A 13,976-nucleotide genomic window follows, 5' to 3' on the forward strand; every position below is an offset into this window, starting at 1 on the left:
ACTCATAAAACGGCTACACCAGTTATAGATGTTTTATGTATCTCTCCTTACATTCTTTGCTTAAAACCTGTCTTCTCCATTACCCCTGTGTTCTGGGGGCTACTATTTTAGGTTTTAAAGACAATACCATGTCAGCAAGAGCTCCTCTTACATGGACACTGCCCAATGCTCAGGCATCTTGAAGACAAATTAAGATCCTTCAACCACTTACTGAGATTCATTACTTGTTTACTCCCATTCATGCTTCTCCTTCAATTTCTAGAGACCTTTGAAATCAGACTGGCCTCCTTTTCTTTGAGCATATTCTTCACTTGGAGCAGTCATCTTTGACCTTGCCTCATCTAGTCAGAAAGCACTGAGACTCTAACACAGTACCACACATAACTGCTGTTAAAAAATCTGGAATTGTATATGGGCAGTTATTATACAAAAATTCATTAATAGTTTTGTTACAGAGCTGCTGCAGCTATGCATAATTTAGGCTACTGAATACTGACTGCATGAAGATGTTGAGTCAGTTTGTTCAGGGTCCAAGAAGGAAGGAAAAAAAAGGAAAAAAATTGATAAAAATAAATCAAGCAACCTACCAAACCAGTCAGCACTGGAAAGTTAAGAGGCAGAAAAAAAATCCAGCAGTTCCAAAAAAAAAGAGCCCTGAAACTTCCAAGAGTTTCTTTCTCTTTCTTTTGCTCATACACAACTGAACTGAGGCAAGTGAGACCCGTGAAGGTAGAGGAGCCGCTGAGGGTAACCCATATATCGGTAGGAAATCATAACTTTAATAGTGATGACTGTTTCTGGTCTTGGTTCTCAGATTCACTGCACATTCTCCCATAGGCCTTCCCCTGCAGGCTTCCAGTTGACAATTAGCAACACTAATGAGTCCCTGTGCCTCTGTGACTGATTACCTGGGTGCAAGGTCTGGCCAACCCTCATTGATGTACTCTTTTCTGCGAGAAAAAAAAAGAAAAAAAAAACATTAGTCCAATGGAAGAAATTTTTTTAACGTGGTATCCAAAGCAACATGGGAATCAAGCTCCAAATATTCTGAGGGGTCACTTCTGAAAAAGGCAAGATTGTTGCTCAGCTCCAGCAGACAGCTCTATTAGCAATCACAGTTTTCTTCAGTCAGGTTTGATTTTTGTGCACCTTTTATGCCAAGATTCACTCTTTGCAGCAATCATCTGATGAAAGACCCTACCCTAACCTCATGGGTAAGTCAGCTGATTCTTACCACCTTTCAGAGGGTAGCAACACTGAAACATATTTTATTTTCCAACTACATGATGTTTTTGACGATATGGGCTGTGAAGTTATAAAAATGCCAGATATAACAAGACTTGTTAAGAAATCTGATAAACAGGCAACTCTTGGATTTCTTCATGAGCATACTGACACGGTGCACAGAACCTCTCCAGGTCAAAGACAGAACCCAGCAGCATACTGGGGCTGAGCAGACACTTTTGTTTGGGGAGAAAAGCCCCAGTTTTGAAGCGTCTTCACAGGCACTTGGTGATGTTTGGATGGACACTGCTCAGTGAGTGTGACAAGCACTGCCTCAGCGGGGGCTCATAGCCCAGATCCTGCGCTATTTTTGCTGTCTCAGGTTGCCAAGTGCCAGCTGCTTACTCCTTGTTACTATCTGAGTAAGTTGGATTATCCAGGAAGCCAACTGGGGATAAAAATGCCATTAGAGAAGTAATTCATTTAGACATACAGCTATTTAGGATATACTTTCACGAACTCCAGCCCAGAGCTTTTTAACCTTTCAGAGGCCACATGAGAACGATTCACATCTCAAAAGCATTTTCCAGTGGCTTGCAGCACTTCTGGCAACCACGACTCCTGTGCCAGGCAGGCTGCACCCGTGTGGTGGTATTTACACTACGCTTAACAAAAGGCTTCCAGTGGCGATAACCAGGGACAGAAAACAAACAGGATTTAGGAAGGAACTCCACTTACAAAGTCTTTTTTTGTTTGTTTTGACTCATGAGTTTCATGCTCCAGACTTCTCGTTTCACCAGAAGCAGCAAAAGATCACTCTGTATCTGCCACCTTTGGATCTCTCTTGATTTTTACAGACTTTCAGCACATCCCCAACTCCTCCAGCTGTTTCTCTTCGGCATGAAAAGCCCTAATCCACTCACCAGGTGCCCTTTTAGGGGCCACTCCTTTCTGGGGGCACCCCTGGACCCTCTGCGTACCCACTCGGGGTGCAGAGCATGTTCAGGGGTGCCTACACTGATGCCGCTGCAGAGTCTGGTTTTTACTGCTTTTCTAACGTTCCCCAGCATCTCCTTAGGTTTCTGCTGTGATTATTGAGGCGTGAACAGCAGACAGCTGTGCCCGGTTCTTTTTTTTCTCGGTGCTTCCCAGCAAGAGCTCTGCACACCCGTGTAGAGAAGCACTGAGAAAGAAAACAAAACCACTCGGGTGCACGCAGACGCGTGAAAACAAGCGTGGCTCCCCAGGGCAGCTATGAGTGCCGGCGAGGGGCAGCAGAGGGAGCAGCGGCTTGCTGCCTTTCCAAAACACAGGCTGGGGCCGGCAGCGCCCCCAAACACCCCGCGGCCAGGGCACCCCGCGCCCGGCTGGGCCCTCGGCCGCGGCGCGGGCCCCCAGGCACCCGGCGGCCGTTTACCGGAGCTCAGCCACCGGAGCAGCACCCCGCCGCCCGCTTTCCGGCAGGTGGGTGCGTGCGAGCTGCTCCCGCTCGGCCGGGGGGCGCCGGGCCGGGGGGCGCCGGGCCGGGGGGAGCCGGGCCGGGGGGCGCCGGGCCGGGGGGAGCCGCCGCCGGCCGGGGGGCGCCTTAGTGCAGCGCCCGCGCCCGCTGACCCGCCCGGCGGTGTAGTCGTGGCCGAGTGGTTAAGGCGATGGACTAGAAATCCATTGGGGTCTCCCCGCGCAGGTTCGAATCCTGCCGACTACGGCCGGAACCGTCCTTTTCTTTCTCCCCCGGCCCCGCCGTTTTCCTCCGCCCGCTCTCCCCCAGCGATCGTTTTGCACCAAAGCCGCCCGCCCGCCGGCCAACATCCGGCAGGGCGGCCGCCGCCAGCCCGCGGGAAGGGAGGCGGGACCCCGTGACGGCCGGACGCGGCCTCTCCCTCCCGGGCCGGCGCCGATCCGCAGCGACGCCGCTTCCCCGCGCCATGCAGCACAGCCCGGCGCCCGCCGTGCTGGTCACCACCAGGTACCGGCGCGGGGACAAGGAGGCCGAGAGCCGCGACCCCGCCGCCCGCCTCAACTTCTCCAGCCGTTACGGGCGGTGGCGCCGCGGAGCCGCCCGCCGCGGCCTTCCCTCGGCGGGGCAGGGCCCGCGCTGGGCCCCGCCGCGCTGCTGGCGGGCGCCGCCCGGGGCAGGGGACGGGGCGAGCGGCGCCTCACGGGGACCCCGGGGCGGGCCTGAGGAGGGGCTGCGGGGCAGGGGACGCTGAGGCGAGGCCGAGGTGGGCGGCGGGTTGCTGGTGCGTGGATTTGCCCCCCGGGACGGTTCGGAGTTACGCGTCTCCTCGAGTTTTTTGGCGTTTCAGAGCCGGGAGAGATCAGTGTTGCTCTGGCCCGCCCGGTGTCACACCAGCCGTTTGGTCCTCTCCTCCTGTGGTAACTTAGGGCCGTTTCCCTTCCCCACGGACACTGCTGGGGACACAACGTGTGCTCCCACCCTCCGGAAACATCTTTTCCTTGTCAGTAGTTCGAAGAGGGTCAGAAGGAATTAAAATTTTTCCTGAAGCGTACACTGGCGTCTTTGACGCGCGGTGTTGTCCGTGCTTTTGGTTGACCCCCATTCCCGCTGTCTGCCAGGCCGCAGGGAACCCATCTGGCTTGAAGTTAGGCCAGCGATGGGCAAAATAAACTTACTCTGTTTTCCCACCTTCTTGAAACCATGCCCTAGGTGGGTGTAGAGGTGCTGTTTTCAGTTGCATTACGTTTTTAAAACCTGTATTTTCTTAGGTGTGGTGATTGAACCCTCAAGAGAAATGCCTCAAGAAGAAAATGCCTGTAGCAATCTTTATAGAGAAACGATAAAGATATACATAGAGAGTTATATTTTTTTTTTTACCCCCTCAAGATATTTGAGACCACATGAAAGCAGTTCCCTATCAGATGTGACATGAGAAACAAGTGTTGATTCAGCAAGGTCCTGACTCTCGCACCTACCTCCGAGGACATAAGTAGCAACTATTTCAATCACATTAACTTCAAAGCCATTATTTTAATCCTTAAATATTTGGCTGTATGAGAGCCTGACTTCCTTTGGAGCAGTGGCCTTGAACCTTCAAACATATCTTAACTTGCATACGTGTTTTGTAGGACTGACTTTATATTAGATTTAGCCTTGGAAATGGAAATCAGAACACCTGGATTTGTTTTACAGTCAGTAGACTTTACCACTTGCAAATTGTCCCATGGATATTGGAATGCTTTCAGTAATAAAATTGAATATATATGCATGTGTGGGATTACAGCTGTAGCAGGTGAATATATTTTCTATCTTGTGAGATAAGATAGCTGTGTAGTTGTGACCTTTTTCACTCTTTATGCATACTGGTTTTGGGAATAGGATTCCTATCTGCTATGGTAATATAAATTAATAATCTGTATACTTGTAGTTAGACTATACAGAGAAACGGAAACATTTGGTGGCTAATTTGTGTCAGATATTTTGCATTTACTTAATGAATAAACTAGTTGTACAAGTTTTTTCTCCTTTTACTATGGCCTGGGCCATTACAGTTTGGTCCCCTTTGGGCAGAGGTAGTTGGAGCTGCTGACAGGGGTGTCTTTATTGAGGTCTGAAGTGCAGAGTCCACTCTCCTCGCCACACAGACACTGGAATAAAGTTTGTCTGGTCACAGCACTTACCTCGCTTTCTTTGCTTTCTTGCTTGCAATGGCTATTTTCACCCCTCTCCCACCTTGGCCTTTCAGCACAGAAAGAAGATTAATTAAAGTACAGGGCCTCTATATTATAGCACATCAAAAGACAGGAATGAAAAGCTGTTGCTGTTCCACGAACTGTGGAAACTGCTCTGTTCAGCTGACCCTTATGTAGTCTCCCCTTCTTCTGTCCAGTGCCAACACTGCATGATCTGATTGTGCAAGCACAGTGCTACTGGTATGAATGGTCTGTTACTGGTATGAATGGTCTCATTGTATTCAGGTGAAATGATTCATGTTAGGAGAATTAACCATGTGCCCAAGTCTCCCCTGAACTGTCGGTATTGTAGGCAAAAGCGTAACTGAGAGATACACAAGCTAGGTTTAAATAAGGAGTAGAAGCAATAAACCTGTGTATCCAATTTAAACAACTAGCTTTCTCATTTTCCTTCTTTTTTAAAGCCACTACTGTAAAACTGATTGTGTTTGATGTGAAAAATCCAATGAAACTATATTCTGTCTTGGGATTTGTAGGTGATACTTCCATTTGAATGACAATAACAGTATCAAATTAAAACACTGGGGCTTCTTATTTTGCAACTAAAGCATCACAAGAACAAGTGTGCACTTTGGATATTACACTGTAGCTGTCTCAGCCTCCCTGCTGATTTCTGTTCATTTAGAATCTATTTTATATTTTAAAAACCCACACAAATCTTTTGCTATGGAGATAATAAGGGTAGATTTCCTGTAAGAGATGGTAATGAAGGCTGTCACAAGGCCAAAAGCAAACAAAAATGTAGCTATTCCCCCTCCCTCTAATCACTTTCCATTACAGTCATTTTAGTCCAGACTTTTAACAACTTTAAAAGAAAAACCTTGGGTATAGATAAGGTACTTACTAACTTTATGTCATTTTTAGAACTTTTTGATGCAGCAGCTCTTACAGTGAAATTGTTGTATCATCTCAGAACATCTGTATGTGGTTGGTGTTTTAAGCTAAATAAGGTCGTTCAGGAAGGATGGTTTTGTGGTGGTTTTTCCTTTTATTTACATCAGAGGTGAAAAGCAGGTTAATTTGTCATTTGTGCTCTGTGGCTGTGTTAACAGAAGTCAGTCACTCCTGAGTACCATCCAACAGACCTTTTTCTGTCAGTTGCAGTCACAACTTTTGAGGGAGTACACATCTGGAGAGCACTTCCTCTGCTTCAGGTATATTCTAAAAAAATCCAGATCCAGATGATTTTACTGACAGGTGTCCTTTGAGTCAGCATTTTGGCTGCCACTGAAGGAGACAACACTCCAGATAATAACTGTTACGGGTTCAACAGACTGATGTGTGAAGGCCAGGCACCTATGTATTTATACCTAAGCACTATTGATTCAGTGTTTAGAGCCCATCAACGTGTAAGTAAGAACAAAATTTTGTTTCGTTGGTGTAAAGTAAGTCCTTGGCTGGCAGAAAATGAGAACAGAATCAGAGCAAACAGAATGGCGTTTAGGTACCTGGTATAAAATCTTGCTGATGGTAGAGCTGTTGTTAAAGCCCTAATGTTTTAAATATGGGTTGTAAAGAGCTTGGGTAGAAAATCTGGCCTATGCCTTTGTTTGTTGCTGTCTGATTTATAGACAACTATTAAGATACTCTCTTTAAAAAGCTTTTTGTTCAGTTTTGCATTGGAGATTCAGAGGTTGCCTTCTTGGGAAAGCTCAAGTTTCAAAAGAACTGGTCAAGTTTTGACATGATTAGAGGAGTCTTTTGAAAGTAGATTTTTTAAACCTCTTTAAAGTGTATTTTAAGCTTGTACACCTCATGTATCCTTAGGTGAAGGGCACGTGTTAATGAATCTAAACATCCTAAAGAAAGATGCAAGAATTCCTCAGGACACCTCTGCAATCCACAGGAAGTCCAGGGAGGATGGGACTTGGCATTCCCCATACGACTAAGATTTAAAAAAAAAAAAAAAGCAGAAAAAATGTTTAATGAAAATAAAATTAATTTTTTTTTTAAACAGTCCCTTCCGATTTCATTAAAAAACATTCACTCACACATAGGAAAGACGCACTTGGGCACGTATTTAGAAGTATTCAGTGCTCTGAGTGATAAACTTCCTGATTCTGGCAGAGTACTTGGTTCTAGCGACAGCAGTAGTGAGTGTGCTGCGGCTTGGCACAGGGGTAACTGTGGGGAAAGGATCGCTTGATCAGTGCTGGTTTCCAGTCTATTGAAACAGACAGCTTATTTCATAAACATACCCTTCTCTTGTGCCCCAACAGCAGCTTCTTGGTATTACTCTTGATACATGAGCACTATAATACGATCCTGGTGTTCGTCTTGCTAAAATATCATAAATAATTCCTTGGGTGGAAATCCAGGGGGAAGGTGGCACCACGGTTCAGTGGATCTGAAGCTAGCAGGAGAAGAAAATGTGTTGAGTAAACTGCAGCAGCAGCTCCCTTGTCGCATTTTCTTCCAAGAGGAGCCATGGGTGGCTCTGACTGTTGTCAGCTCTCAGAGGTTAATGCTGTGATTCTTTAACTGATAACAAAAGGACAGGTAGTTTTGTTTCCAGTGGGTTTTTCTGTGGGAAAGCTGAGATGCTTTAGTGAAGTGCTAAGGCTTGGACAACCGGCCCAAGCCAGAGTTGACCTATAGATGAATCCTGTATGGTTTATAACTGAAAACCATTGGGCTAGCAGGTGTTGTACTAAGTTATAACAACACACGCTGATGTAAAAAAGTGCTAAAGCATTGAAATACTGCAGCCTGAACAACAGGCCCCAAGCCGAAGCTGCTAACTTAGTATGTAATCATTAACAAAGTATGTAAACTCGCTAGTGAGAGATGCAGCTTATACAAAATATAATCAGGAGTGAGGAGAGAATGTATCCAACTTCCCTTGTTTAGGCTTGCGCAAGGCTGAGAACCCAAGTATCTGGCCTTGTTAGAAACTCCCTTGGTTTCCCCACCTGAGCCCTGGCCAGGTTTGTGTGGAATCCAACAGGAGAATGAAACCAGCAATTTTCCACTCAAAACAAAGGTGCCGGCTATTCTGGCCTGTCGATCTCTGGTATATAAGGCTGGGCCCGTTTGCAGCCCCTTTGGCAGCCTCACCTACGGGTGGACGCACACGCAGGATTTCCCCCTTGCCGGGACAGGCTCTGCAAACCCTCGCTGTAACCGGAGCTGCCCAGCCACTGCGGGTCTGGGTGATGGTAACGTGTGCAAGTGGTGATGGATCTTTCTTAATCACTATTCTCTCTCTTGTGGAGTAATGATTTAATGCATTAGCCTGTATTTTCCTGTTTGTTGCTTTAAGTACACTATTCTGCTTTTTCTTACTGCATGTTTTCTATATTACACTGTTACATCACTTGGTTATTACTGGTAAAATGCACCTACTCTTTTCACTCTGGTGTCTGAGTTTAATTGATATCCTTAATCAGCAAAACATTTAGCTACTGTACCCTTTCTGCTATTTGGCAACAAGGCTGTCAGTCAAAACCAGAAGGCAGCTCCAAGGGATCATGTACTCCTTTAACTTCCTCAGTCCTGGGAGGTGTTTGTCTGATTTTCCCCAAGGACTTCCACAAATGGAAACTGTGTGGCTGGCCCAACAGTCTTCTCCAGCAACTTCTCTTTTTTATTTCAGGCTTTAATCTGGTTCCCTGGTTGGCTCTTAACAAACCTCAATTTGTCCTTGTAGTCCAGCAAGCTCCTTCTTCCTTTGGTGGCCCCTTTCAGCTGTTGTCTCTGTCATTCCTGGGGATGTCCTAAAGCAAAGGACAGGTGGATAGGGCTTGGTAGTGAAAAACCTTTGCTTCAAAACATGCTGTGATGAGAGATCATGGGATCTTCACATCTGCCTTGCTGGTTAGGACAGCGCTTTTACCTCCTGTCAGTGAAGTCCTGTTCTGAATGAGCAGGATTCTTCCCATCTTCTCTTCCCAGAATTGCTAAGTTCCTGGCATTTTGTCTGCAGTAGCCAGTGGCAGGTGCTTTGGAACAGGACATGGGAAGCAGGCCATGCCCAAATTTGTACTGTTTCAGAGCTGGGATTGTGCTACCTACCCCTTGAGCTTTGAACTGGATCCTTGGAAAGGGTCAGTTAAAAGCCTTTGTGCCAGTGCCTGAACTCTGCATGTATTTTCTTCCCTAGGCAAATTCAGAATACGCACACAGGGCTGGATTTGTCAGTACCAGAATACCAGGAAATCCGTGGGAAGATGATGTCTGGCCACGTGGAGTATCACATTGTCGTCGTTACCCGACTGGCTGCCTTCAAATCAGCAAAGCACAAACCTGAAGATGTAGTTCAGTTTATGGTAAATGTTTAATCAGTGCTATGTTAGTGATCACTTTCTTAATCAGCTTTGATTATTTTGGTTTTGATGTAGCCAATACTTTGTGGTCACAGCCTCCCTGGGTCAAGGTCCTTGGTAGGACAACACAGTCTGTACCATTTCTGCAATAGGAGTATTATACATATATTAATTGAACATTTTATTCCAGGAACTCAAAGCAACAGTGATTGTTGTTGTTGCCTTTAAAGCTTTTTGCATTATGGGTCAAGAAATAGAAATCAATTAAGCTTTTTATAAGTCCTGCAGCAAGACTGGTTTCTCTGATACATGTATCAGCACTAGGACTTGGAACATAAACATGATATAAATATATAATAGTTTACTTGAATGGGAACAAATCATATGGGGCAATAATAGGTATTTAACCTTGCAGCAGGTTAGCCTTGAGCTATTAGCTTTGACATGGGTTTTTAAATGGGTTAGAGTGTTTTACAAGGAAGTGTCTGTATAAAACATTATTGAGTTGGATTGTATTTTTCATGATACCTGTAAAGGTTTGAAAACATAGCATGTGAGATTAATTTCACTTGTTTTAAGTCATCTGTAGCATGGACATGTCCACTTGAGCTGTCTCACCTGGGACTGTCTGCTGGAGAAAGGTGTATTTAGGGTACATTTAATTTGATCTGCCGTAGCTGTCTGCTCAACCACTCCCAAGAAGTGCATTTCTCTGGCCGTTGACTATAAAGGGACTCTAAGGGGATGCACCCTGTTGCATGCTGTGAACTTCTGCTCTTTCCAGATGTTCTGGGGATAACTGTAATGTGAGTGTGTGTGTGGTTACCTGGTAGACCGTTAGCCCTAGTGTAACTCACACTCAAGGGAAGATAGCTGATAAATGGATATTTACACAGTCTGATTTGCAGATAAAGCCACAATGTTGTGAAGATGTGCATGGTGAGGAGATCTTATACATTTATTGCACTCCTTACGTTGTATGTAACTTTATGATAGAAGCAGTAATGCTGGCATAAGAGACTGTTTTGTTCTTCCTCTGTGTCCCCGACTGCTTGTTCTCACTCCTGCAGTGTTTCCTTCTGTGCACCAGTGTCATGTGGCTATTCTGTAAAGTCAGCTGAGGAACTGGTCCTAGCTAAAAATGGGTATTAGGCATTTTGTTATTTAGTACTAATTTACACCTGTTTCTTGAACCTGCAAGTTGCACAGCCCCATTAAGGTTTGTTTTAGGACAGAGGAAGGGCCAGACATGAGCAGATAAGAGAAGAGGATATGGAATTGCTTTTTTACTGCAGCAGTCCTGCTTATATTATATTATATTTCTATGCAGCTCTGTGCAAGAAAGAACCTGACTAAACCTGAGGTCTTAAACTGGGCTATTGTCATCTAACATTTTACTTCACTTAAGAAAAAGTAGATAAAATCGGCTTGTCTATAAAGAGGAGAAACAGACTTCCTACTGTGTCCCCCCTGCCTGCTGAGATTGTTCCCGTGTCCACTCTTCTCAGGTGAAATGAACCTTTCTGATTTCTTCTCTGATCAGACCTGACTTTTCATTCTTCATGAAGAAGAAAACTGGTGTAGTCTGATGGGAGTAACACTTTTCTCATCAGATACTTTTTTTTCAGCTGACTAAGTCTGATGTCTATAGTTTGGTGTGTGAGAGAAATTTAAAACCGAGAGTTGGGAGGTTGGAGCATGGATGCTTTGCATCGATTCATTCCAACGAGCCTTTTCTGTACATATTACTGGAAGGAGCAGAGGGTTACACCTGTCCTAGCTTTTCTCTCTCTAAATTTGGTGTTTTATTCTAAGTCTGTCCCTGCTTTTATGGTCAATGTGGAGAAGGGAATGAGGTGACTCACCCTCTGGAAATGCCTCTCTTCTTTGACTGTAAAGGGAAAGCATTCTACATTTTAGACAGCTGGGATGGAGGGCTTCAACTCTAAGCTAAAGTGCTTAAGGTTCAATTTGAGTTTCACACAACTCACTGTCTATACCACTGGAGGCGCCCTGGGATTTTCTGCCTAGCTTTCAGAAGTTTGTGGGTCTCCCATACGCCCTGTGCGATATTTGCTGGCTCCACACAAGCCCCTTGGATACCCCAAAACATTTTCGATGGCATGAGATGCCTGTCTTTAGGCAGAACAGTCTGCTCTGCCTTTGCTGTGGGTTTCTAAGCTCCTACCCCAGTCAGTGCAGTGCTATTGAGAAGAATATATCTGAGCATCTATGGTGTGGAGAAATCCACTTTGTGTAACATCCTGGTACTATCTGAGAAACCCTGAGTTATCCTGGTTGTCTGCACAGGGCTGGCAGATGTGTCATGGGGCATAATGGCATCAGCACTGCCCTGGAACAGAGTGAGGTAAGATACAGTACGCCATTCGAGGTACCACTAGCTGTCTGTGTTCAGGTGAGCTGAGTTTCAGTCACTTCTTTTCAAAATGTAGTGACTCTAACTGAGTGTCATGAGAGCTGAGACACCTCCTGCACGTTGGCAGTTGTCTTAGCCTGGAGGCAAGTCCCAACCCTATTGTACCAGCACAGACCAGAACATGACCCTTCCTCAAGAACTGCCACCCTTCCCCAGGGAGTTTGCAGGTGAGGTGTAAGAGAACCAGGTGGCTGGGGAACAGCAGAGAAGAATGAGGTTATGTTGGTCAGCAGATCTAACACATCAAATTTTTATCTCGAGGTGGAGTGAGATGAGACATCTGAAGGAGGAAAAAGAAACAGCTGTGTGCCTGTTCTGCCTTCCCGAGTATGGGAGCAGGGTGAGAGAGGGAACGTGTTTTTTTTGCTGTTGAAATTATCAAATTTGAGAGGCTGGAGGAAGGAGCCAATGCCACAGTGCTGAGATGACACAAGTAGGTTAGAGAAGATGGGTAGGTGTGATAGAATTTTCATTGGTTCTGGATACATTCATCCAGTTTTGCCTACCTCCGGAGCCAGGTCTGTGTTTTGAGACTTTCTTTTGAGTCTTTCTTCCTCCTTCGTCTCTTTCATGAAATAACAGCTACATTGATTTCCTCGGGTAGCTGTTCTTCCACCTGCTTCTACTTGAAGTGTCGGCCCTCCACACTCTCGTGCCCTAGGTGGCAGCAGTGAAACTGGCTTTCTGTGCATTAGGCTGTGAACAACTGCAGGCAGCGATGTGACTGAGCAGCATTTAGTGCTCAAATAGCTTCTCTGTATCCCCTGGAAAAAGATGGTCAGTAGGACAGATGCATCCTCTAATCTAGCCGTGATCTCTGGGCTGCGATTTAGACCACAGTGGACCAAGGTTAAGGTCCTGTGACCAAAACCAGATGAACAGCAAAAACATACTTCAGATCTGACCTGTGGAGCTACTAGCCTTTGCTCTGGGTCTAAACAACCCAGAGTTCCCTGTTCCCCAGCCTTAATGGGACTGTGCAAAATCAGTATCAGAGTGTTTCTAATTGAAACGTTTGTGAAGCATTAACAGAAGAAGAAATTAACTTCTGTGATGATCTAAATTATTAAAAACTGGAGGGATTTTTTAATTTTAAAAGTGCCATTGGTAAAATAGGGCAAATGGGTTGTAGAACTGCTTAACCCTGAGGTTGTATTTGCTAATTGAAGGAAAAGTCAGCTGCGTTTATTTCAAAGGTGAGAATATTCTTGCCCTATTGAAAGAGTGAAACTACTTTTATCTTTGGTACTGCTGCAAAGGTATATTTAATTATTGCCTGTAGATCTGCCATTTTCTGTGAGAAGGAGAAAAGGCTTTGGTTTTCTTAAATGCATTTCTTCTAGCCACACCTTATCTTTTTTAGCAATTAACTTCTCTCTTCCCAGCCTTATTAAAAATCCACCCAGCCGATAGTGCCTTTTCTTTCTATCTGCGCCCAGTTTAACTCTTCTTTTTACAAGTTGTATTAGTTAGTGAAGTTCTTTCTTTTTCAAAGTTGAACAAATAACTACTGGTGTTTGACAGGCACAGCACATTTTTGGGAGGTATTTACTATAGAACTGGCTTCCTCTCATAAAATGAGGGAGCATAAGTGCGTGGGTGCGTATTCATCTATGTTTCCATCATTGCCTGTTTGCGTATGTTGGCCTTCTTGCTGTGGGCCTCAAAATCTGTGTGTTGGAGCTGCTGCTTCCTGACCCTACAGGTGTGTTGTAAAGATAAATTCCTTCATATTATAACCTCTGTTATGTGAGAGAGGGGGAAAAAAAAAACCCCAAAACAACAAACTGAAAAACTCTGTTCAGTGTAGCAATAGGTTCAGGAGCTGTTAAGAATTCATGTTGATTGAAAAGAAGTGTTAGAGTGCTTGCTCTTCTGCTGGGCAAAACAGATTGGGAGAACAGCATGTGGTCATGTAATTAAAATCTACTATAATGCATACCCACAAGGTCACCAAGCAACATTAATTCTGGTATGGCTTGAATTGGGAGTGTACAAGTGAAAACTTGGTTTGTGCTGTCTGCGAGAAGGGGTGGTTTTGGTTCCGTATCCAAAGTTAGTGGTTGTTTTAAAGGACAATGCTGCTGTATCTCAATTTTCTGACAGTGTTAAGAAGTGAGTTTTGTAAAAAGAAAGTCACAGTAGCCATATGTTTTTCACAAAATACTATAAAATCAAGAGTGCTCTTCACTAGCCTGCACAGGTTGGCCAAAGGGCTTGAGTTAGCTCCGAGAGCTCCATTTCGTTGAAATCCTTGCAGTAGATATGAAGCATATGAAGATAAGTTTGAGGTCAAAATGGGGCATTAAAAGGAAAGGAGGCATTGAATCTTATTAATA

The 13,976-nt window shown here is 45.0% G+C and overlaps 1 protein-coding gene and 1 non-coding gene across 3 annotated transcripts in view; both read left to right on the forward strand.

Annotated features, from left to right (window-relative positions):
- The first annotated feature begins 2,847 nt into the window (after positions 1–2,847).
- Positions 2,848–2,929, forward strand: TRNAS-AGA (transfer RNA serine (anticodon AGA)). The gene has a single exon. It is a non-coding gene; the product is annotated as a tRNA-Ser (tRNA).
- Positions 2,930–3,026: 97 nt separating this feature from the next.
- The window catches only part of HS1BP3 (HCLS1 binding protein 3), a 54,750-nt gene continuing 43,800 nt past the window's right edge, over positions 3,027–13,976 (forward strand). For both annotated transcript variants that reach the window (XR_012632799.1, XM_074895569.1), the window contains exons 1-2: positions 3,027–3,190; positions 9,038–9,203. Coding sequence is in view for 1 of the 2 variants with exons in the window: in XM_074895569.1 (XP_074751670.1) it covers positions 3,150–3,190; positions 9,038–9,203 (207 nt within the window). In the remaining variant the exon portion in view is untranslated. The remainder of the gene's footprint in view (positions 3,191–9,037; positions 9,204–13,976) is intronic.

This window comes from Athene noctua, chromosome 1 (genome assembly GCF_965140245.1).
Source record: "Athene noctua chromosome 1, bAthNoc1.hap1.1, whole genome shotgun sequence".
Taxonomy (NCBI): domain Eukaryota; kingdom Metazoa; phylum Chordata; class Aves; order Strigiformes; family Strigidae; genus Athene; species Athene noctua.